Below are 26,293 nucleotides of genomic sequence, written 5' to 3' on the forward strand. Positions count from 1 at the left end.
ACAACAAAGAAAACTAAGCTTATGGACCACTGAAAATTAAATAATTAAATGACATTTAAAATTACTCCAGAATGATTACATAGTTTTACAAAATCTATAATCTAAACTAGTATATTAAAACCTGTTTTTTCTTATTTTACTTTTTCTTTTGTAATAATATGCTAATTGCATTTTTATGAATCCATATTAAATATATTTGCAAGAGGTATTAAAGATGAAGGGCTGGGCATGGTGGTTCACGCCTATAATCCCAGCACTTCGGGAGGCCGAGGTGGGCAGATCATGAGGTCAGGAGTTTGAGACCAGCCTGGCCAACATGGTGAAACCCCATCTCTACTAAAAATACAAAAATTAGCTGGGCATAGTGGCGCACACCTATAGTCCCAATTACTTGGGAGGCTGAAGCAGGAGAATTGCTTGAACCTGGGAGGTGGAGGTTGCAGTGAGCCGAGATCGTGCCATTGCACTGCAGCCTGCATGACAGAGTGAGACTTCATCTCAAACAAACAAACAAAAAACAAATACTAGAACTTGAAATCAAAATGTGATGACACTAATAAAAATAGAAATATAGACTTGGAAGAAGAGTAAATAAAAGCACAACTAGCAAAGGAAAGGAGCTAAAATGGAAGGTCTCTCTTGGGTAACACACGACATGCAAGACATTTATAGTCCCTGTTATATTGTGCAATAGGACAAATAAAGATTTATAATGACAGCTAGTATAAGCCAAAGAGGTAGTGATTTGGTTATTTTTGTTGAAAGGTTTGAATCATACATATAAAATCTCAATGATCCACTTTTTATAATATTTATTATAGCATCTAGGTTTCTAAATTTCTAAATCTGTATTCGTACATTAAAGGAATTTTAAAAAGTAGACACAGGGCAGAATGAGAAAAACTATAACCATCCTGGTTTTTGTTTCTAGGTTCTCAATTTAGAATATAACGCTCCTTTCTTACCTCCATGCTGAGACTATTCAAGAGACTAGTGGCGTAACACAAGATCCACAGGATTCGACTAGAGAGACTTAATATGTTTTGCCTGAAACAAGGAAATCTCCGAAAGAGAGAAGAACATGCAATCTGATTATAAAATACCTTCAAGGAACAAAATGTAATGGAGGAAGGAAATTATTCTAAATCTCCACGTAGACATGGAAATGGCCTATAGATAAGGAAGATAACATTTGAAGTAGATATTAATTAAAAAGTTCTTACACATCAGAAATTCTGAACACTTGAGATGGCTGTACTCAAGAAGAAAAGGCCCCACCAGAAGTATTTGTGCATTCATACCCAGCTGGGGATAAGAGTGGGGATATTAATACCCCTTAATACTGGTGACTATTTTAATAGTGTTCTCACCAGGAAATACAAATGGGATCATTAGGGAATGAGAACTCAAGGAAACAGTCGTACAATAGACTTCTGTATCTGAGGAGAGAATTTATAGGTCATGGTAAAGCTCCTAGCAGTGTTTAATCACAGTACAAGATTGGAGCTAGAAAGTGAACTTTCTGGCTGGGAGAGGGGGTGGCTCACACCTGTAATCTCAGCACTTTGGGAGGCTGAGGTGGATGGTAGATTACCTGAGGTCAGGAGTTTGAGACCAGCCTGGCCAACATAGTAAAACCCTGCCTCTACTAAAAATACAAAAAATTAGCTGGGTGTGATGGTGGATGCCTGTAATCCCAGCTACTATGGAGGCTGAGGCAGGAGAATCGCTTGAACCTGGGAGGCAGAGGTTTCAGTGAGCCGAGATCGCGCCATTGTACTCCAGCCTGGGCAACAAGAGCAAAATTCTGGCTCAAAAATAAAAAAAGAAAAAGAAAAAGAAAAAGAAAGTGAACTTTCAAATTTCTCCTTTCCTCAAGCTCATAGTGATAGAAATGTCCATAAAGCAGCACCATGGCAAAGTACGTAACGTTAGAAGTATTAGACAATGAGTTGCTAAGTATTAATAGTTCTCATTGATATAAATATTTGTAGTTTTTTAACTTTGTGTCTCTGTGACAAAGACGAGAAACTAGAATAAAAATTAAAACTTGCAATAAGATGCCTACTGTCAACTATTTCATGCTGGATATTAAGGGCAAGGAGGTAAGCAATCATTAATCTTACTAAGAATGTTTAATAATGTATTGTTATTATGTTAAACTAGGGTAACTATGCTCTTAAATCTAAATTATCTATACATGAGCAATTCTTGGTTTAAAAATATACTCAAATATATGTTATACTGACTTTTGAAAAAATCTATATCTATATATAGAACACTCTATATTTACAGGAGATGCAATGCAGAGATTTCAGAAACAAATGGAAAAGTACAGCCACTATCTCGTGGCAGGTTGAGAAACATTGTTAATCGGGGCCAAACCCCAAGATGTTGAAAAGAGGATGCCTTCTCAATGTTATAACCACCTAAGAAAACATAGATACAGGGTGTTTTTAGAGATGGGATCATCTGTCCATAGCCCTGGTAACATGTGGCACACACGGCACTGCGGCACTGGAAGCACGGGGCTGAGAATGGTGAGGCTGCCGGGTGGACAAAGTGAAGCTAATGTAGAGCTCCAGACGAGGTGGACTATTGTCTATGTCCTACTCATCCTTTGTGACTCTGAAGTTGCTTATCACACATTTGGAGCCTCGATAAATGTGAAACCAATGCTTCATTCATTGATTCATTTAATGTGTATGTATTGATTACCTCCTATGTGGAGGCTCTGGGCATATTGATCCTATCTTCTTAATGCTATGGTTTTGGGCAATAGAGGATTTTAGGATTGAAATAGATTATTAGGGTACCAGCAAAATACTAAAAATGAAAAATGAATATTGACTTAGGATTTTCTTTTTAGCCAAACATTATTTCCAAAAAACACACACCATTTCTCTTAAAAACTCAAGAAATCTAGAACTTGTCAAAACTTGTGTTTTGTATTGTTTTATGGATACTCTGAGTTTGAGTCTTTGGGTTTTATCTTTCTTTTTCTTTTTGTTTTGGCCAACTAATCAAAATAATTTTATACTTTTGAGGGTCGACAGACTATACCATTTCATTTTAAATGGGTTTACTTCACAGAGATTTTGACATATTTCATATGCCCAGTTGGAAATTTAGCATCACCTTGGGGAATAAAGGAATTACCTGCAATTAAATGTGGTTTCATTTAAAATTGGCCTCTAAGGGATTCTTATGTTAATTATGTTGATGTTCTATTCATAACAATAGAAAACTATTGAACCAAGGAAAGCTTTCTAGCAAGCACTCGTGCTGCAGAAAATGTGCAGCTTCCTGTTTATCTTCAAAGGGCAAAAGTGAAGCCTTTAATCAATTACAAATTTGCAAATGTGTTCTGAATAGGTGAAGGTCAGACATAACTGAACTTAAATCACAGGAATATAAATATTTCTTAGGGCATCTTGATTTAAGGTGCAAAGCAATAAACTAAAAGCATTTCCTGAGCACTCACTATATGCTAAGCTTTATCCCAGACACAGTACAAGAATGACAGAGTTTGGCTGCTCTGTTCGTGTTCATGGTCCTACAAACATGACTCTTTTAAAAGGTAAACTGTAAGAAGGTGTATTAGAGATGCAAAAGAGGATACTTTGAAAGTATAGTTTGATGAGGAAAAAGATTGCTATACCTCATGAGGGCCCAAATCGTGAGCATTGTCATGAACTGATGTGCAGCATTTAAGGCACTGAAATAAATGGTGAGGCAAAAGAGACCTTTGTGTACATAATTTTCTATGCCCAAATCTTTTTTTCTCATCTAAATTTTCTCAGTTCTTTTCTCCTATAACCCTCATCAAAACTTCACTGAATTCCAAGTTGTCTTCAGAGCTCAAATGAGACACTGTTTTCTCCACAAAGCCTTCTCTGACATCTGGGTCTGGGTTAGGCTGGGTTATATTCCTAACACAATCCCTGTTTGCCCTATCAGAGCCCTTATTACTGTACCTTGCAATTGGCCAGTTCTGTTTAGCTGTGACATCTAAAGCAATACTAAGCACACAGTAGGCACTCAATAACGATTTGTCCAACAAATCAATGAATGGATGAATTTTCTGATTCTTCAATAATGTCAGGTTACATACGGAAAAGTGATTGATACCTCCTAGATTAATGTAATGGTTTCAGAATAGTTTCTACAAGTTCAGTTTCTGCCTTCTTATTATTTATTGAGATCCTTTAAAACCTTATTTTGAGAGTCAAGAGTTCTGGTATCTGCCCTCAGGCCTGCCCCACAGGCCGCATGACCATAAGCAGGTTACTTCATCTAGATTTCTGTTACCTCATCTCCAAATGGAGGTTTACAACTAGACTTGTGTTTTTTTTTCACTAGAAGTGCACATCAGAATCACGTGGAACTTAAAAATATATGTAGTCACTCATGCCAGCATCCCGACTAGAGATTCTGATGCAGCAGAGGACGAGGTATATGAGAGCCCAGCTCCTCTCATTTCCCACTGCACCACCTTGGCCTAAGACCCATCTCACAACCTGCCTGTGCCCCAAACCACTCTCTGGTCTTGGCCTCGAGCCTCTATTCTCTTCTTCTTCCAGTCCATCTTGTTGATGTTCCTCAGAACAGCTTCCTCAAAACCTAGCTTTATGAGGTCACGATTCAACTCAGCAAGAAGAACCCAGTAGCTTCCCACAGCCCAGAGATACCTCTCACTCAGAACCCCACCCTACTTTTCCTGTTTACTTCCTCTTCTCCATTGAGAACTTCCATAAGCAAGGCAGGTCTCTCTCCTCCCATAAATGACTGTTATCCCCACCTCTGTGCCATGGCCTCACCATTAATTTCTTGCTTCAGTGCTGGATTTCTGCCTTTCCTTTGTGCTTCTCCAAACTTCACCCATTTGAACGATCTTTCTTCCCTCATCCCACTCCTATGAAGTTTTCCTGGAATACTTTAGTCCACTTTGTTCTCTCTTTCTTAGAAATCTAATGAAACATACTGCCAATGCCACTCGTATTATTAAATCATAGTCTGAAATGAATCAGTACTTTAATGTGGTCTTTTTCTCCGACTCCCAATTTTTTAGAAGTTTGGAGTTATATCTCCTTACATAGTTCTTATGTCTTTCATAATACCCAGAACACAAAACTCTGTAAATGCTTTCAAATCGAACTACTGTAGTGGTTTCAGGCCCTCTAGATATGGGATGGTGATATTCATATATTCATTCACTGATTAATTCATTCAGGCTCCAGGTGATAGTGGCAAACAAGACCTTAATTTAAAGGTGCTTCTAGGTTAATTATGTCAGGTGGTATGAAGAAAACCAAAGTAGGGTAAGGGGACAGAGAGTATTTATATGTGAGGGGAGGGATGTTAGCATGGTTAGGAAAGCCTCTCTGGTTAGGTGACATTTGAGCAGAGAACCTAATAGAGGGAGAAGCCATCTGGGTATCTGGAGGAAAATCATTCTAGGCTTCGGGAATAGTAGGTGCAAAATCCTGAGGCAGGCCAATGCCTGGTGTGCTTAAGCTGTGGCAAGGAGGCTGGTGTGATGGGAGCAGGATAAACAGGGTGGAGCTGGGAGGCAGTGGAAGGAGATAATGCCAGAGAGGTGACATAGCCAAATCATACTGGGCTTTTGAATAGCAAGGCTTTTGAATTTTATTTTGAGATAGTAAACTTTAGGAAGGTTTTAATGCAAGATAGTGATAGGATCTGTTCTATGCTTAAAAACTCTGACTCTGATAGGAAAACAGGCTGCTGATAGGAGGCCAGTGAGGAGGCTGCGTTGTTAGTCCAGGCGAGAAATGAATGCAGATCAGACCACTGATGATAGCATGGCAGGTGCTGAATGTATGTCAAAGGTTGATGTTTGTTGATGGGTCAGATGAGGGGTATGAGAGGAGAACTCAGCCCTGGAAGAATTGGGGAAGCCCAGGGGAAGAGCATGTCTGGGTGTATAAGGGCGATCAAGGGTTGTGTTCCCACTTTATTACATCTGAGCTGCCTATTAGTCTTCCAAGCAGAGAGGCTGAGTGAGTGATTAGATATGAGTGTGGAGTTCAGGGGAAAGGTTAGGATCTTTTACTGAAGAGAGTAGAAAGATATGAGGATAGTTGGAAGCTTGAAAAATGTAGGAAGATGAAGTTTATTTTGAAGCAGGTTTGTTCTTGCCTTGAGGCCTTTGTACTTGCAGCTTTTCCCACTTGCAGTGCTCCCCTGAGTCATCCCTTGGCTGTGCCCATCATCTCAGTCCTCAGAAAGGCTGCCCTGACCATCAGACCTAAGTGCTCTCACCTTCACCCAGGTTTTTTTTTTTTTTTTTTTGAGACAGAGTCTTGCTCTGTTGCCCAGGCTGGAGTGCAGTGGCACGATCTCAGCTCACTGTAACCTCCGCCTCCTGGGTTCAAGTGATTCCCTTGCCTCAGCCTCCCGAGTAGCTGGGACTACAGGCAAACACTACCACGCCTGGCTCATTTTTTTTTTTTTTTTTTTTTTGTATTTTAGTAGAGACAGGGTTTCACCATGTTGGTCAGGATGGTTTCGATTTCCTGACTCCGTGATCCACCCGCTTCGGCCTCCCAAAGTGCTGGGATTACAGGCGTGAGCCACTGCGCCTGGCCGTTTGTTTTTCATTGCACTGATCACCATCGGAAATGATCTTGTTTATATTCTGGTCTTTAAGATCTGTCTTTCTGTGCTGGAAAGTACGCTTGGTAAGAGCTGACCTCTGGTTTGCTGCCTCTGCTGTGGCATTTCCAGAGCCAGATGGCGCCTCTCATAGGGTAGGTGCTCTGCAAGCAATGGATGAATGCATAAGTGAATGGATACGAGGAGGTCATTTTTGTGTTTAAAAGTACAATTAGAGGCCGGGTGCGGTGGCTCACGCCTGTAATCCCAGCACTTTGGGAGGCCAAGGCGGGTGGATCACGAGGTCAGGAGATCGAGACCATCCTGGCTAACACGGTGAAACCCCGTCTCCACTACAAGTACAAAAAATTAGCTGGGCGTGGTGGCGGATGCCTGTAGTCCCAGGTACTCGGGAGGCTGAGGCAGGAGAATGGCGTGAACCTGGGAGGCAGAGCTTGCAGTGAGCCGAGGTTGCGCCACTGCACTTCAGCCTGGGTGACAGAGCGAGACTCCATCTCAAAAAAAAAAAAAAAGTACAATTGGAACCCAAAAGAAAATGAGCAGTAGATGGACAGGGATGCAGAACTGTCCCTGATAAATGGATCTATCCTTTAAAAGAAAAGTCCTTTAGATGCATTATTTTGCTGCCTGTCTTTCCATTTGGGACATAATCCATTGCAATTCCTTTTTTTCCCCTTTCACTTCAAATACTCTGAAGAAGTTGATTTAAAAGATTTAATACAGTCTTATTATCAATCTGTTAAATCAAACCCTGGTTTGGGTCTAGAATTGAATTACATTTCATTTTTACCCCTAATGGAATCCTGTGACTTTGCAAAGGGTACCTACTTTAAGCAAAAAATGCCAGTCTGATTTCAAAATGTTCCAGGATAATGCAATCTTGCTACGTGGTTCCATTTTCAGTTCAACATCATTTTATCACATGGAAGTGAAGCCAACAGATTGTTTTCAGTAGGAAAATCTTCTGCATTCAAAAATAAATTGAGTTCTTCTGGAAACTAAGCCTGTGTTAGACAAGTAGAGCTTTCCCTCGTCTCTCTTCCTGAATTTGAATCATTTAAACTTAAGGCTACTAAGAAGAAATGTGATATAACTTCTGTGTATTTTTATGTAAAGAGAAGTTTGTTTTTAGAAGCCCTGGGTAGCCAGAAAGGGTAATTGTAAATAGGATTAGCTCTGTCACAACTCTGAAGTCAACAAGCATAGATGCCTCTGGCTTTGGAAGTTTGTTTTTACGTGGGTAAGATGGATGTAATAGTAAACTGCGGAATAATCAGAATAATCCTCATTACTAGCTGAAATCTTCAACAGAGAGTTTCAAGAGAAAGGCTAGCATAGATCGGAAGAAAGTCAACATTCTGGGAGTAGTACCCAACTTATGGGCAGCTTGTGTTCCAAAGATCAATTTATCAATTTTCTGTTTAGGTCAGTGTTTTCTTTTAACTGGAGTGATTTTGATCCCTAGGGAATATATGGCACTGTCTGGAGATAGTTCTCATTGTCCACAAAGTAGGAGGGAGGAGTGGGGAGGCAAAGGTGCTACTATTTTCCAGTTGGTAGAAGCCAGGGATGCTGTTAAACATTCTGCAATGTTCAAGACAGTCTCCACAACAAAGAATTATCTGCCCCAAATGTCCATAGTTGCTGGGGTTGAGGAAACCTAGCATAAGTTTCCAATTTGGATCTGGAATTGCTTTTTCCCATGTGACATTATAAATAATGACAATATTCCTACTGCAGAGGGGTATTTTGGCAAATATGGCTATCTATCCACCAAAATCTATTCTTATATAGTCCACGATGTACTGTTATAACTGCATAAACTATATTTTCTATAGCAGCTCTTGCAGCTAGGTACAGCCACTTGACTGGTTCTGACCAGTAAAATGAGAGCAGAAATGGTGTGAGTCACTTCTGGTCCAAGGCTTTTAAGCAGCAGCTTCTTATCCTTGGCTTTCTTTCTCCTTTTACCAGCTGCGTATAAATCATGAAGTGGTTCCCAAACATAAGCTATATCAAAATCACCTGAAGGGCTTCTTCAATTTCCCTGCCGCCCCACCCCCCACCCCCTCCCGCCACCCAGATTTCAGGGCTCTATTCTGAGAGTGTCTGACTCAGGAGGTTCGTTCGTGGTAGGTCTGAGAAGCTGCATTTCTGACAAGCTGCCAGGTGATGCCAAGACTGCTGCTCCAAGGACCACACTTCTAGAATCCTTGTCTTAGGGAGTTCTGAAGTCATAAGATGGAAGCAGCCTTGTTATATTTGAATCACTGTCTGTAGGAGAGGCATCCCCCCAACCCCACCCAGTTCCATGTTAACATCAACCCTGGCTTGTGACATGAGCCAGAAAGCAATGGCTACTGTGATTAAACTGTTGAATTTTGGGAGTCTGTGTGTCACAGAAGCTTATATTATCCTATGGTTCTGCATCTGCCTATGCAATGTGTCTCTGTAGAATCACAGAATATTTTTTAACAGCTGAGGAAGCAGGTGCTGGGAGAGCACCTATCCCAGGTTATCCCTATTGACTCACCTGTGACAAAGCACGAAAATCATAGTTAGAGTAAGAATGTGAGTTCTAAGGACAGTTGAAGAAAATCTCCTTCGGCTTCCCTAGGCAAAGGGTCAATCCCAGGCAATGTGTTCAGTGGGTGTTCAGCCTCTTGCCCACTCCCTAACTTTCTGTGTCTTTCTCTTGCTCTAGCTCTGCCCCTTTCTCCAGCATCACTGGCACTTGGGGCCTTCATTTGGCTCCAAGTTCTCCCCAAGCCACCCTAATCTAAAGTGATGTTTTTGACTCTCCAGTGGAAACTTCCATCTCCTTGGGCAGCCAGAATGAGCTTCATGCCAGGAAGAAGGCAATTGGAAGAAATCTGTTAAGGAAGGGTAGCTCACAATCCTTCCTGAGAGGAGTGCATTTTAAATACTTGTTAACACACATGCTTTCACTTCGACTTGTGGCATTTAAAACAGCTTCAAGAAAGTGCAGTGAAATGTTTCAGCCACTGTAGGAAAGGTGGTGCGAGTGACCAGGTTCCTCTAAAAGGAGGGGAAGCCTGTGAATGACAGGCAGGGCACACACTTGCCCTGGGGTCTCCTCCTTCCCTCACATGGAACCCCCATTTCTCGAAGGTGCTTCTGGAACAGTCTTCCAGGCAGAGTCAGCAGGAGGCTGGGAGGTGGGGCTAGGACCCTGCCCTACTCACAGAGGCTTGGTCAGTCTGGGAAGGACTTGGCTGACAAAGCAGCATTTGAACCTCTCCAATATATCAGAACTAATGATGAAAATTCTTAAATTTCTTAATGACCCTATGGATGGATACTTAGCACAAGGCATTTTAAAGTGTAACTGCTTCTTGCTCATTTGCACATATAATTTATTTGAGTCAATCTTATTGACTTCTTTTGAACTCTATCCACAAAACCTGAGGGCAGAATTAGAGGGATTTGTGCCTGGCACAGATAGACTAATTTTTTGAACATGGTTTGCTTGTGTTAATAGTTTTCTAAGGTTTCGTCTACCCAATGCCAACACAAGCAAGCAATTAATAAATAAATTCAGGCAGAATACAGGGAAAATAATGTAGTCCATTTGTTTGCCTCTGTGGACATGTTAATTTGGTTAAAACTATCAGATACTTGTGATATCTGTGACACTTTGGATATCCTAAAAATCTAAATGTACACAGAAGGCTCCTGAACACAGGGAGAGGTGACACACATTCTGGACTGTCTCCTTTTATTACTCAGTTCTCTCAGAGGCTGGCATGTTCCTGTTGTCTGCACCACCTCAATACGTAGGACGGTCTGATTATCCACAAGATCTCGCTAGTGTTTCACACTCAATAAATGTCTAAGTAGATTGTGAAAATTTATATGTGTGAACTTGTTGGGGTGGGGGCACAATATATTTTACTCACAGTAACTGGTATTTTGAGTCGCAACATTTTTTATTTGTTTATTTTTATTTTTAGAGACAGGGTCTCACTCTTGCCCAGGCTGGAGTGCAGTGTGTGATCATAGTTCACTGCAGCCTCCCACTCCTGGGTTCAAGTGGTCTTCCCAACCTCAGCCTCCTGAGTAGCTGGGAGCACAGGTGAGCACCACCTCCCCTGCCTAATTAAAAAAAAATTTTTTTTGTAGAGATGGGGTCTTGTTTTGTTGCCCAGGCTGGTCTCAAACTCCTGGCCTCAAGCAATCCTCCCGCTTTAGCCTCCTGAAGTGCTGGGATTATAGGTGTGAGCCAACAGGCCAGGCTTGAGTTACATGTTTTGTTTCATGTATTGATGCCAGGAGTAAGTCACTGCTGGAACTAAAAGTAAAATATCAATGATTGTCCTTAAATGGAGGGAAGAGAGCAGGAGCCATGGGCCTTTGTCTTTTACAGGGATGTCACTAATGATTGTCCTTAAATGGAGGGAGGAGAGCAGGAGCCATGGGCCTTTGTCTTTTACAGGGATGTCACTAATGATTGTCCTTAAATGGAGGGAGGAGAGCAGGAGCCATGGGCCTTTGTCTTCTACAGGGACATCACTAGCCCTTAGCTTTTACCTCAGGCTGTCCTCAGCAGTGATTTGACAGTCAAACCTTCTTTGGAATAAAACTCTCAGTCTCTGATAGAATGTTTTCATGATACCAGGTGTGAGATTGAGTCCTATCTCTATGAAAGCACTAAAGGCTGTCTTGTCATCTCTGGTGGTTAAAGAAAGTAAAAGAAACTCCCATTGTGAGTATCTCCTAGGTGGTAGTCCCTGTGCCAGGCATATTTTACATGTAGATTCTAGTTTGGTTTTCAACACTGACCATTTAAGGTAAGTATTAATATCCCCATTTTACAGCCTAGGGCACTGAGGTTTGAACGGGATTAATCACACAGTTCCAGGTGGCTGAGCCAGCTTCAAAGCCTGAATTCACTGTACTTCATCAAAACAGTAGTTTCCATCTAGAAAATATTGTGGTGTGCCAAATAGCAAAACCTAACTGGCTGGTTAAAAATGCAAGAGCAGGTAATTTTTATCGTAAATTTACTCTGGAGCAAAGTGAAGAATGATAATGCTTGGACTTAATAATGGGAGAAAACAAGTGTATGGGGCAGGCCACAGTTCTAAGCTATTTCTCAGATATTCTGAATTCATCACAATCACATAACCTTTTCTCAGCATTGGAGACTGTGAGGACTTAATGGGATCTGCAATTCATATGGGTCTACTATACTTGTCTGCTTCGTCACAGCAATGCTGCTTGTGGTTATTCATTATCCAAGATGACTTTTCCTTGTGATTGCTCGACACAGTTGTTAAAACATTTTTTTTGTGGCTCATTTCCTGCATAAGCTGGTTAACCCTATCCCATCTGGAGACCTCAGAAGACCTACTCCCATAGCTTTGCTCACTAATGCCTGCTCCAAGCTGCATGGGGCATCACCTGGGAGAGATGAGGGCTTGGTGGAAGTTCGTCTTCTTAAATGGAGAAAGTCCTGACCTCTGCCCTGTTAGCTTGTTAGTGGCCTTGTACTGGTGAGGAAGAGGCAGTGGCATAATTAAAGACACAAATATGCCTAGGGTAGGAAGGAGATGTAGCATGGGAAGGTAAGAGAACACTGGACTTTAGGCAAAGGGGCTGCAAAGAGGTAAGCTTGGACAAAGGATTCCTGACAGTGTGATGGTATCAAATGGGCTAAATCAAGGGAGGGAAGGAAAGAAAAGTCCAGCTTTTAGAGAAGCCCAGACTCTCAGCTAACTCTTGTAGATAAATTTAAAGAAATCTTTTTTCCTAAGCTGAAGTTGAGTTTAGCCTGATTCTTGACTGAGTGAAATGTACAACTTTAGTTGGGTATATCATTCATTCACCTATTTATATACCAAATATTTATAGAAGCCTACTCACCTTCAAGTAGCGTGCTGGGTGCTTAGGTATAGAGATAAGCATTTTGGATTCACTAAGCTTCCAGTCTAGAGGGAGTATGGGCAGGCAAACTAAAAATCATGGTACAGCTTGATGACTACTAGGGGAGGAGAAGTATTGGGTGCTATGGAAACAGATGAGAATGATACAAACCCAGACCAGAGAAGTTACAAAGGCTTCTTATCAGAAGGGATGTCTAAATTGAGATCCAAAGAATGAAACAAATAAAGTGAGTGAGGGTGGGTGGATGTGGAAAGGGTTCCAGGCATAAGGACAGCCTGAGTGAATAGGGAGGAAGACTTTAGCATGCTGAAGGAACCACAAGAAATTCAATAACTAGATAAGCAGCATTATGCTGATCAGATAGCAAATGGAAGAACAAGAGGCAAGGCTGGCATCTAGGAGGGTCTAAAGCCAAACAGAATGAGATGGGAGAAATGTATTGAAGAGAGAGGTTCAGAAGAAAAACCATGAATTGAGATTCTGTTCTGAAACACGCTTCTCAAACTTCCATGTGCACATGAATTACCTAGGGATCTGTTAGAATGCAGATTTGGATTCAGGGCTTCTAATAAGCTTCTAAGGGATGCCATAACTGCTGGCCTAAGGACCACACTTTTGGATATCAAGGATCAAGACAGCATGGAAGTGTCCCCTTTACATGGGGACTGGTAATTACTGTGGGACGGTCCTGGTAGCTTATTGGAGTTCCATTAGCCTGGATAGTCATAGACATGGATTCTTATTTCTAGGCACTGCTGAAACAATGACCTTGGTTCTTCACTTGAGTTCCATTTATGTTTCCTTTCTGGCTGTGATTGATGTCTGCTGGATAAGGTCACTTTGGGATCAAAGTGTCAAATTGGATTCTCACCATGGCTTGATCAGTTGGTCACCCAAAAGACACTGGGAAAGGTGGTCTACACCTTGGCAGGGGCTCTTAAAAACTGTGCTTCTATAGAACACTGGGGTTCCATGAGCTGCAGAACAGTGCTCCACAAAACTTGAGTAGCAATGGCAGCCTTTTCACAATTGAGAGGGGAAAAAAAATACATGTTTATGAAAAAATTTTCTTAAAGTTTGTCTTCCATGCCTTTTTCTTAATCCTTTGGTGTCAGCAGCTAGTTGAATGTGAACGAGTGCTAGTGCACAACAAAATGAGTCAGGAACATTAATAGCACAGCCTGGCAACAGTTAGTGCTGCTGTTTCATGGTTATGTGAGCTCATGGATGAAGTTTTGTATAAATCCATGTACTGTGGTGACATTTTACCGGTTAAAACTTCGCGTAGTTTTTGTGATAGGACATATTGGGGTTTCAATGCCTTCTCAAAAGTGCAGCAGAAGTCAATGAATTTGAGAAACCGTGTTCGCTGACATATCATCTGGCTCCTACAACCTTCCCAGGTGCTTTCCTAAACTCCCTCCTTGTTAGACAAGCTCAGCAGCTCTGCACCCTGGCTCTTTAGCTCAGTAGTTCACAGTACCCAAGTCACAGTGGTTTCAGGAAGGCTGCCAGGGCTAAGTTGGGCTTGGCATTTCCCCTCCTTCCAGCAACTCCTGGTTCTTATTTAGTTTTAAATTAAATAAAAATCGCAGCACATAGATTTGAGTTAAAACAAGTGGACTGATCTTTGTAATATGCACCACATCAATAGGAAAGCTAATTTGTGCAAAGCACATCTCCTCCTTTAATTTAAACAACAGAGTGTTGCCTTTTTGGTTTCAAGGGAACTGAGAGCTGAGGCGGGGCTGTTCACTCGTGGCATTAACTAGGGCTATGCTCAAGAGCAACAGGAACAGTTTCAGGGGAGCTCAGCATTCCTCTTAAGCCCTTTGTGCTGAGTGTCACACGATATAGCAGAGCAGTTATGACCTCCTGGCCTTGAATTTAAAGAAGGTCTTAAAAATGTCTCAGGGTAAGCTCCCCTAATCAACTCTTAACTGCATTGGAGACACCAAGATCAGAATTTGCATTATTAAAAACTTCTCAAGACAGAGGAGACAGATTCCTGACCTTGACACCCAAGTGGCATTTTCACGTTCCTAGGCGTCATGTGTGTAGACGATTAGCCTACAGAAAATAAATCAGGTGGGATTCATGCTAGGTGAGAAATTCAATGTGGACCCTGACAGTCACTTCATTCAGTTTCATTGGCTTTAGAGGTAATGGGTGGAGGTGGGGGTGGAGTGTGGCAGTAGGGTCATCCATGAACAATGTGAGCTTTACTCAAAAACATTACTGAACTGGATCCATCTACACAGCTTCAAGCTCTTGCTTCAATGCTCACTAAAGGCCTTTCTCACCACCATGAGATGAGTCAGAAGTAGCTAAATCTTTCTTAAACTGTCACCTCCAGGTGCATCCAGATTTGGAGGCAGGTCTGCCTCAGGTTTTGTGGGGCCTGAAGCTTATAAATTTTGAGGCCTTTTTTAAGAAAAATAATACAAAATATCTTACTTATGCAAACTTTATATGCTCATCAGAACACACTGGTAGGGCTCCTCTCAGGATCTTGGACAGGGCCATGTGAAAGGGATCCTAAAGCTTAAGTTTATTAACTTTACAGAGAATCCACTTCTGCTTGGAAAGCTTCTCTGCCCAGTGCCAAAAAGGCATTAAGAAGTTGAGGGTAAAGAAAATGGACAAGCATTTATCATATGGTAGGTGTCACTGACCAAGACAGAAATTTTAGGTTCTTATTTGGTCTTTGAACCCCTGAGGTGTGCTGCCTTACTGAATCAAACTTGAGCCAAACCCAGCTTTCTCTTAAGGGCAGGGCCCTCATCTTTGTCTTGTTCACACAAATACCTACCCAAGAAAGTGCATCAATAAATGTCTGCTGAATGAATGACTATCTGGATGACTGTGAATGAGGAAATATAGAAATAAATCCACACTCCTTTTTTAGACTGAGTGTCATTGTTTACCTTCTCCAAAGAACTCTTTGCAAAATGTTTTGAGCTATGTGAAGAAAGGCTTCATCTAAACTTATTCATGAAGCAGGCCAACTAGATTGTGTCAGAGGGCTACTAAAGTCATTCTCTTATTGGATGAAAAAATACTCTAGTCATAATTAAGAAACATTAAACTATATTTATAATCAAATATTCTTTAAGGGGATTGGCTTTTTCTTCTGGGTTGAGTGGGTTTTGCTCTCACACACCCAGAAAAGGCCAGACAGTGTGTTGTTTGATCTATTTTGTTAACCTTCTCCTCTGGCTTCTGTTACCTTAAGTTGACCTTTCAAGTGCTTTGTCTTCTGGCAAATATATTTAAAACTTTAGGACCTAAGTAATGTATAGCTATCAGAATTCATGCAGAAAATCAAAGCTGAGTCTGGAGCATTCTCTTTTGAAGAAAAATACCACCCTGCGTGTGATGACCTCACCTGATACGTCACCTGATACCTGATGGGGGTCAATGGGTGCAGAGAAGATCCTGAGCCTAGGGCTGGGAGCGGGTGTTGTCCACATATTGGCTTTTTTGTGAACTGGATGGGGGTCAGGTTTGCATGAGGGACATGTTAGACATGCCGGGGTTGGCCTGGATTAGAAAGGACATGATTTTGATTTAACTTTTGTTCTCATGACTTTGAAGGTAAATCTGAGGTTGTGTCATGTAGATGAGAAGTTTCTAAGTTCAAAGTCGAGAGGCCTGGGTTCAACTCAGGGTTAAGAGATTGTGAGCAAGATACACAAACTCCCCATGTCTCATTGTTATTATTTTTTAATCTGTAAAAAGAGACCAATAATGGGATGCTGGGAACATGGTAGAGTAGGAAGTACCAGAAATTTGTTTCCCTACCTAGACAACTATTACACTGGCAGAATTTGTATGATGTAACTATTTTGGAATTCTGGAGTATATTGAAGGATTGCAACTTCTAGGAGAAGGCTTGGGAAGTAATTGTGGTTTATTTTGGTCAATTATAGTTCTTAGCACAGTAGCAAGTCTTCCAACCTTCACCCTTCAGCCCTGTGGCAGGCAGCTGTGCCAAGTGTTCCTGGAGCAGCTTGCAAACTGTTTGCAGGAGCCGGGGTGAGCAAAAAGGACTCTGTTCTCCAAATATCAAAAATCTGCGTTCTGATCACTGATGCTGGTTCTGATCAAAGAGATGCAGACAAAATCGCCACCATTGTTGTTGCACCTCCCCTTACTGGGAAGCTCCTTCCCTCGGCTGTAGTGATTGTCAGGAGATTTAAAGGGCCAGCACCCTTTTAATTTTTTTCACCTTCGATTTTCTTTTTCTCCTTTTGGGGGCCTGACATTAAAGATTAGGTCATTAAAAAATAACTACATACACAGAGAAATTAGGAGGTGACTTTGCAAGGCCAAGGAAAGGCATGGGCTTAGAAAAGACCTGAGGAGACCTTATGTTTATATCTCAGGCTGATTCCCAGAACAGAGACAGTCTACAACAACAAAATCAACAACAATAAACAAACAAACAAACAAAAACCCAAATCCAGCAAACCCTGGGAAAGGGGAAATTTGCTTTCCAGAGTTACCATAATATTAGACTCAAATGTCAAGTTTTTAACAAAAAATCACAAGGTATACAGAGAAACAGGAGAGTATGGCCATTCAAAGTAAAAAAAATAACAGAAACTATCCCTGAAAAAGACCTGATGGCAGATATACTAGACAAAGACTTTTAAGCGGACTTCAAAACAACTGTCTTAAAGATGCTTGAAGAACTAAAAAGAATATGTTGAGAAAGTTAAAAAAAAAAAGATATATGAACAAAAAGGAAATACCAATAAAGAGAGAGACATGAATATAAACACCGAAGAAGCTTCATGAACTCCAAGTAGATGAACTCAAAGAGATGCGGACTGAAACACTTTCAAAGTTTTTAAAGAATGTTGAAAGTACCAAGAGAGAAGGGACTCACACATATAAGGGATCCTTAACAAGATTATCAGCAGATTTCTCATCAGAAACTTTGGAGGTCAGAAGGCAGTAAGCTGATATAGTCAAAACGCTAAAAGAAAAAAATAAAAAACAAAAACAAAAACAAAAACCACTTGTCAACCAAGATTTCTATATGTGGCAAAACTGTCCTTCAAAAGTGAGGGAGAAATTAAGGCATTCCCAAGTAAACAAAAGTTGGGGAGGTTTCATTATCATTGAACCTATCCTTTAAGAAATCCCTCAAGAGAGTCCTGCAGGGTGAAATGAAATAATACTAAGTAGTAACTTGAGCCATATGAAGAAACAGAGAACTCAGTAAAGGCAAATCCATGGACAATTAAAAAGCTAGTATCATTGCATGGTTTGTAACTTCACTTTTTCTTTTCTATGTGATTTAAGAGATGAATACATTAAAAAAATTATCAGTATAAGCACTAATATTATTATAACTTTGGTTTATAACTCCACAGTTTATTTTCTACATAATTTAAGAGACTAATGCATATTAAAGAATTATTAGTTTGTATTTTTGGGAACACAATGTATAAAGATATAATTCTGTAACATCAACAGCCAAAAGGGGTGGGGACAGAGTTATAAAGGAGGCAGAGTTATTTTATGTTTTTCATGTTAAGCTGGAGTAAATTTAAATTAGAATGTTATAGCTTTAGGATCTTAAGTGTAATCTCCATGGTAACCACAAAGAAAATAGCTATAGAATATATACAAAAGAAAGGAATAAAGGAATTTAAACATTTCACTGCAAAGAATCAACTAAACATAAAAGGCAGTAGTGCAGTAAATGAGGGACAAGAATGCTGTAAGGTATATAGAAAATATATTTCAAAATGACAGAACCTCTTTCTTACCAGTAATTACTTTAAATGTAAATGTATTAAACACTCTAATCAAAAGACAAGTTTGGCAGAATGGATGAAAACATATGATCCAGCTATATGCTGTCTAAGGAGACTGATTTTAGGTCCAATGACACAAACAGATGAGAGTAAAAGGCTAGAAAAAGATATTCCATGCAAATACTCACCAAAAAACAGAAGGGAGTAGCTATACTAATATCAGACAAAATAGATTTTAAGTTAAAAACATTTACAGAAGACAAAGATTAATAAAAGTTCCAGTACTGCAAGAAGATATAAAAATTATAAACAATTATAAACATTTACATACCTAATGACAGACCACCATAACATATGAAGGAAAAACTGACAAAATTTAATGGAAAAATAGACAATTCTACAATAATAGTTGGAGACTTAAATATACCACTCTCAATAATGAACATAATAGCCAGATAGAATATAAGTAAGGGAATAGAAAACAGTATGATAAACCAACTAGATCTAACAGACATATACAGAACAATCTACCCAACGAGAACAACATACACAGTCTTCTCAAGTGCACATGAGACATTTTCCAGGATAGATCATACATTAGGGAACACATTAAGACTTCCTAATAAATTTAAAAAGATAGGACAACAGTGGAAGTTAGAAATCAATAACAGATGTAAAACTGGAAAATTCATGCATATATGGAAATTAAATAACATACTTTTAAATAATCAATGGATCAAGAATAAAATCAGAAGAAAAATTAGAAAATACTAAGAGGTGAATGAAAAGAAAACACAACATACCCAAACTTATAAGACATAGTGAAAACAGTGCTAAGACTTACTTTAAACACTTACATTAAAAAACAAGAACAATCTCAAATCAAGAACCCAACAACCTAACTTCGCAACTTAAATAAACAAGAAAAAGAAAAACAAATTAAACCCAGAGCTAGAAGAAAGGAAAGAATAAAGATTAGAGATAAATAGAATAGAGAATAGAAAAATAATAGAAAAAATAAATGAAACAAAAAACGTTTCTTTGGAAAGATCAATAAAATTGACAAACCTTTAACTAGATGGATTAAGAAAAAAGAGAGAAGATTCAAGTTACTAAAATTAGAAATAATAGTGGTGACTTTACTACCAATTCTAGAGAAATAACAAGAATTAGAGAATAACAAGAATAAGAGAGCACTATGAACAATTTTATGCTAACAAATTGAATAATCTATATGAAATGGATACCTTCCTAGAAATACAAAGCTTACCAAGATTAAAGCATGAAGAAATGAAAAATCTGAATTAGACCTACAACTAATAAGAAGATTAAATCAGTAATCAAAAATCTCCTCACAAAGAAAAGCTCCGGACTTCATGGTTTCACAGGTGATTTCTGCCAAACATTTAAAGAGAAACTAATACCAACCCTTCACAAACTTTTCCAAAAACCTGAAGAGGAGGAAGCAATTCTTATCTCATTCCATAAAGCCAGCATTACTCTGATATCAAAGTCAGAGAAAGACACAATAAGAAAACCACAGACTGCTATTCCTTATGAACATAAATGCAAAATTCTCAACAAAAAACTAGCAAATTGAATTCAGTAGCATATTAAAAGAACTATACACCATGACCAAGTGAGATTTGTTCCTGGAATGCAATGTTGTGTACAACATGCAAAAATCAATGAGTGTAATACACCACATTAACAGCATGAAGGAGAAAAGTACATGATCATCTCAATTGATGCAGAAACATCATTTGATAAAATTTAACATTTCATGATAAAAAAAACAACCAACTAGGAATAGAAGGAAACTATCTTAACATAATAAAAGCTGTATATAAAATAAAAGCAAATATCATACTCAATGGTGAAAGACTAAAGTCTTTTACTCTAAGGTCAGGAATAAGACAAAAATGCCCACTTTGACCACTTCTATTTAACATTATACTAGAAATTCTAGCCAGAGCAATTAATCATGAGAAACAAATAAAGGTATTCAAACTGAAAAAGAAGTAAAATTATCTCTGTTTACAGATAATATAATTTTATATGTAGAATTTCCTAAAGATTTCACAAAAAACCTGTTAAACCTAATAAATGAATTAAGCAAAGTAGCAAGACATAAAGTCAACATGCAAAAATCAATTGCATTTTTATACACTCACAGTGAACAATCTAAAATTAAAATTATGAAAATAATTCCATTCACAATAGCATCAAAAATATTAAAATACTTAGGAATTAACTTAACCAAGGAGGTGAAAGACTTCTACAGTGAAAACTACGAAACATTGCTGAAATAAATTAAAGAAGAAATAAATAAAGGGAAACATCCTATGCTTATGGATTAGGAGACTTAATATTGTTAAGATGTTAATACAACCCAAAGTAATCTGCAAATTCAGTGCAGTCCCTATCAAAATCCCAATGACATTTTAAAAGAAATAGTAAAACCTATCCTCAAATTAATACAGATATTTAAGAGGCCCCAAATAACCAAAACAATCTTGAAAAAGAACAAAGCAGAAAGACCCATATTTCCAAATTTCAAAACTTACAATAAAGCTACAGTAATCAAAGCAATGTCATATATAAAAATTAACTCAAATGGATAAAAACTTAAATGTAAGGCCTAAAACTATAAAACTCTTAGAAAAAGAATAGGACAAAAATGTCACAACATTGGATTTAGCAATAATTTCTTAGCTAGGACTCTAAAAGCACAGGCAACAAAAGAAAAAATAGACAAATTAAATTTCTTGAAAAATTTAAAAAATATTGTGCATCAAAATACAATGTAAACAGAGTAAAAAATGCAGCTCATGGAATGGAAGAAGATATTTGCAAATGATATGTCTGATAAAGGATCAGTATTCAGGAAATAGAAAACTCCTATAACTCTATGACAAAAGACCCCATTTAAAAAATAGCTTAAGACTTGAATAGAAGTTTCTCCAAAGAAAATACACAAATGGCTAGTAAGCTCATGAAAAAATGCTTAGCATCACTATTAATGAAGGAAATGCAAATCAAAAGAGCAATGAGCTATTACTTCATACCCATTGGGATGACTACCATAAGAAAAAGAAACAGAAAATAATTTTTGGCCAGAATGTGGAGAAATAAGAACATTTGGGCACTGTTGGTAGAAATATAAAATGGTAAAGTTACATTAAAACACAGTATGGCAGCTTCTCAAAACATTCAAAATAGAATTACTATATGACCCAGCAATTCTACTTCTGGGTATATATTGAAAAGAATTCACAGACAGGTTTTGAAGAGGTGTCTGTGTACCCATGTTTACAGCAGCATTGTTCACAATAGCTAACATGTGAAAGGAACCCAGGTGTCCACTGATAGATGAATAGATAAGTAAAATGTGATCTATACATGCAATGAATATTATTCAGCCTTTTTAAAAGGAAGGAAATTTTATAATATGCTATAACATGGATGAACCTTGAGGATGTCATGCTAAGTGAAATAAACCAATCACAAAAAGACAAATACTATATGATTCCACTTATATGAGGCTCCTAAAGTGGTCAAAATCAAAGAGACAGAAAGAATGGTGGCTGCCAGGAATTGGGAAGAGGGGGAATGAACTGTTCAATGGGTATACAGTTTCAGTTTTACAAGATGAAAAGAATTATGGAGGTGGACAGTGGTGATGGTTGCACATTTTGAATGTATTTAATAATACTGAACTGTATTCTTAAAATGGTTATGATGGGAAATTTTATGTTATTGTATTTTACAACAATAAAAAAATAAAAAAAAGAGAGAACAATAATGGCTATCCTATCTTGCCGTGGCTATGAGTCTCAAAACAGTGCCAATGAAAGGGCTCAGGAAGGTGTAAAGTGACTTTTGAGCATGGTATCAATGATTCCTTTACATAAATATGTAACATTACCATCTCTTCATTTGAAAGCTAAGAAGACAGCTTTTTAGTGAAAAATCCAATGTTCTTTCCACCATGTAAAAGAGTACTATCAATATTAACTTTTAATAAAAATGACATTAGAAATATAAAGAAGAAACTCAATCTCTTTGATGTTCAGATTCATTTCAATGTGAAAAGTGTACGAAACAAAAATCCAGTCAAATACATAAAATAAGTGCACCTCGGCCCAAGATGATTGTGCCCTTGAGTTCAAGCTGATAAGCTGTAACTAACGGTGCCAATGCCAGCAGATGATATGGATGCTCAATATGGAAAACACTGGGTCGCATTCTTTGGACATCAGAGTCATATGTAGGTAGGTGTCCTGAAAATTTGGTATGCTGTCTTTTTAATGATAGGAACTGGCTGATTGGCATTCTCATGAATTAAACTAATAATTTCAACCCCATTAATATGATAGGGTTATTGTTTTTCTTCCAGAGGGTAAGGATGCTTTAGAATAGGGCCAGATAGTAATATTTTATTTTTTATGAACTATATGATTATATATAGTTCACAACTCTGCCACTGTAGTGCAAAAACAGCCGTAGACAGTAAGTAAACAAATGGGTTGGGATGAGTTCCAACTTAATAATATTAATAAAATAGCCGTGGACCAGTTTGGATTCAAGAGCCATAGTTTGCTGACTCCTGGCTTTAGAATATCATAGAAATAAATTCTGGACCTCCTCACATCCCCTGGCTGTACACATCATATTATTGGCCTCTACCAGGTTTTAACGCAGCTCCAATCCTGCCGTTAAACAAACTTAGAAGGTGCGAAAGCCTGGAGAAACCATCAAGCCAGGTGGCCATTTGGGCAGACACTTCACAACCTAACATGATTATCTAAGGCCTTATATTTTTCTCAAAGCATTGTTTGTCAAATAAAGCAATGTTTAAAATGTAATATTGAAGCTTTGAAAATAAGCTGCTATTCTCCAGAGTAAAGTTACTGATGTTTTGATGGGAAAGAAGGAAAAGTGCTTTCCAATTCCTAGAAACGTTTTGAAAAAATGCAACCCAATGCTGGCTTCCCATTTATGAGTGCTCAAGTTTACCTTTTGCTTTCTCATAATAAAAGTCAACTCATTGCCAAAGTTTATTACTATTCTAAGTCAAAAATCACCTAACACTTGGCCGGACGCGGTGGCTCAAGCCTGTAATCCCAGCACTTTGGGAGGCCGAGGCGGGTGGATCACAAGGTCAGGAGATCGAGACCATCCTGGCTAACACAGTGAAACCCCGTCTCTACTAAAAATACAAAAAATTAGCCGGGCATGGTGGCAGGTGCCTGTAGTCCCAGCTACTCGGGAGGCTGAGGCAGGAGAATGACATGAACCTGGGAGGCAGAGCTTGCAGTGAGCCGAGATCGCACCACTGCACTCCAGCCTGGGCGACAGAGCGAGACTCCGTCTCAAAAAAAAAAAAAAAAAAAAAAAAAAAAATTCACCTACCACTCCAACTTCTCATCTTCCTTATGACTCTCTCTCTCTTACCCTAACATGTCTGGAAATGTAAGGAAGTACTGTCAGAGGCCTTCAGTAGGGCAAATTTAATTTTGTATCTCCATTTGTCTGTATTTGAATCAATGACTCACTCTCAGCTTGGGAGATGCCCCTTTTACCGTATGGACCGGGCTAGAATGGCACTGGAGGCAAAACAAGCCTTTTACTGCTTTCAGAAATGTGGATTTTGAGACACTTGGTTGGGTTTAGGTGGAATCTCACAGACCTGGGTTCAAGAATACTTTTGCTCTTGACCAAGTTTCATAACCTTTTTGAGATCCTGAACCTCAGTTTCTTCATCTACAAAATGTGTTAATATTTGCTTCACAGGATTAATTAAAAAATAGTCAGTGGCAAATAGCAAGTGCTAATAAATGTTCATTTCTCTCACTTTTTCTATATGCCCCTATGTACCCTAAATTGTATTTGTTCATGCTGATAGCAGGTTTTATTGTAAACTCTCATGTATCCCCCAATAACTGCCTCTGAGTACATTGTAAGTGTACAGCTACATAGGAATCACGTAAGGATCTCTGCAAAAGGTCTTTGAACAGGGAAAGACTGAAGGTAGGAAAATTAATTGACTAAAGATAAACCATAATCTCCAGAGTTTTTCAAGGTCAGAAAATTCATTTGGTTTATTTTCTTTTGGAAAGGGGCCTTGAGGTATGGTTTAAGCAATTAGAACACAAATGTCTTGAGAACAGAGACCTTGTCAGTTTCATCAATCAGTGCCCAGAACTCATCTCAGGCACCTGGTGAGTGCTCAATTAATATTCGTTTTCTCAACTAACAACTGAGCATACTTAGGTCTGATTTGCTTTTGTATTAACCGTGAGGAGTTTCTGGAGCTTTGCATAAGGAAGGAGCAGGGCTTTTATGGAGAAGGAACACGGGATAAGGGGCACTGGATAAGAGTGGCACCATTTACACACTATTTACCCTGAGCATGCAATTTATGAAATGATAATTCAAATTCCCCAGTATGAAAAATTGATCTGAAATGGGTCAGAGGAAAGTCCAATGTCCACTCTAGGCCAGTTTCTGACCAGATACGATACCTTGAAGCCATACCAACAAGATTCCCTCTAACTTCATTTCCCACTTGGAAAGAGAAATCCTGCTGTTGCTCAGCACTTACGGAGAATCAGCATAGTGTTAGGTACAATGGGATAAGGAGAAGTTGTTTTCCCAAAAGGGTTCTAAATTTTCTCATGGTTTTTCATGTTCTGTAAAATTCTGAGAAAACCAGCAGCACTAACACATAACAGAGTTCACATACCTGAAAACATCATCATGTGCTGAAAGTTCCAGGGGATCTTCTGTTTTCGGCCTAGATTCAGGAGGAAGGAGAGGGGATATATGTTGCAGGCTCTGGCAACAAAAATTGCCAGCTGTAGATAAGCACAGGGAAACATTGAGGAAAGTGTTGCTGCAATGATGGTTTGAATCCTTGAGCTTAAATATTATGTCCTCAAGCTTCTCTACATTATGACCCCAAAACCAGAAATAAACATGTCAATTCACATTTGTCCAACTTGCTTCCAAAATTTATATTTCAAAGTCAAGTTCTTCCCAGATATAATAGAGAACTCTGCCTTTCTTTGATACTTGCTTTAAAATTGTTAGCCCAATACCAATTCAATCACTGTAAATTTTCTAATCACATTTATATTGCTGACGACTGACTATCCTCAATTCTGCTGTAAAATGTGAGGCAGAGACCATTCAGATGCTGTGGCATTATCTTCCCAAGTGGCACTTTAGAAAGGATAAATGTGCTTCTGTTCATGTTTACCATCTTCCTTCTTATCAGTTTATATTTCCTATATCTAGCAAGCTTTGCATACCTTTTTCTTTGGTGAATTAATTTTGAGAGGAATTACCTGTCTAATGACATAATACAACTGTTGCTTTATGTGGCAATTTACTAAAATAAAAGTTTATAAATAAAAGTCTTTGAAAATATTGGTGCTCTTCATCTTTCCCTTTTTGTTGTCTTTGACTCCTTCCCCAATGGGCTATTCTAGTTTGTCCTCAATGGGACGGAGTTATTTGGCAAGAGGTAACTTCCTTTTAAAATCCAGGTTTTGGATGAAATTTTAGGGTTCAGCTGAATGCTCAATGAAAAGAGACTAAGAAGCAAATGCAGATGTTTAATTGGAACACAGTTTATAGAGAGGGATTGCCTCTGCTGGCTGTTCGGATTATCTGTGATCCAAGGTGGCATCTGCCCATCTTCCAAGTGGGAAGAAGGACAACAGTTGCTGACTGCCTTTGGGGACATTCCTAATGGCTCAACATCCTTTCAGATAGATATCCATTCCCACTGGAAATACCTCCTGTCCCAGGCCTAGAGCTAGGAAAACCCCCTGCATTAAAAGTGAGGTCTAGATTTTATCTGTCTTCATAGGAAAGGAAGGGTGCTATCTTATTCAGATGAACCTGTATTTGAACAATGCTTATGGTGTTGAAAGCACATGCATCATGCTAATTTCATTTGATCATCT

The 26,293-nt window shown here is 38.9% G+C and overlaps 1 protein-coding gene across 1 annotated transcript in view; it reads right to left on the reverse strand.

The window, feature by feature from the left end:
* SLC9A9 (solute carrier family 9 member A9) overlaps positions 1 to 26,293 on the reverse strand; it is a 582,779-nt gene that overhangs the window by 203,612 nt on the left and 352,874 nt on the right. Inside the window, exon 11 of the mRNA XM_001162912.4 lies at positions 25,066 to 25,177. Within this exon, the coding sequence (XP_001162912.2) occupies positions 25,066 to 25,177 (112 nt within the window). The remainder of the gene's footprint in view (positions 1 to 25,065; positions 25,178 to 26,293) is intronic.

This window comes from Pan troglodytes, chromosome 2 (genome assembly GCF_028858775.2).
Source record: "Pan troglodytes isolate AG18354 chromosome 2, NHGRI_mPanTro3-v2.0_pri, whole genome shotgun sequence".
NCBI lineage: Eukaryota > Metazoa > Chordata > Mammalia > Primates > Hominidae > Pan > Pan troglodytes.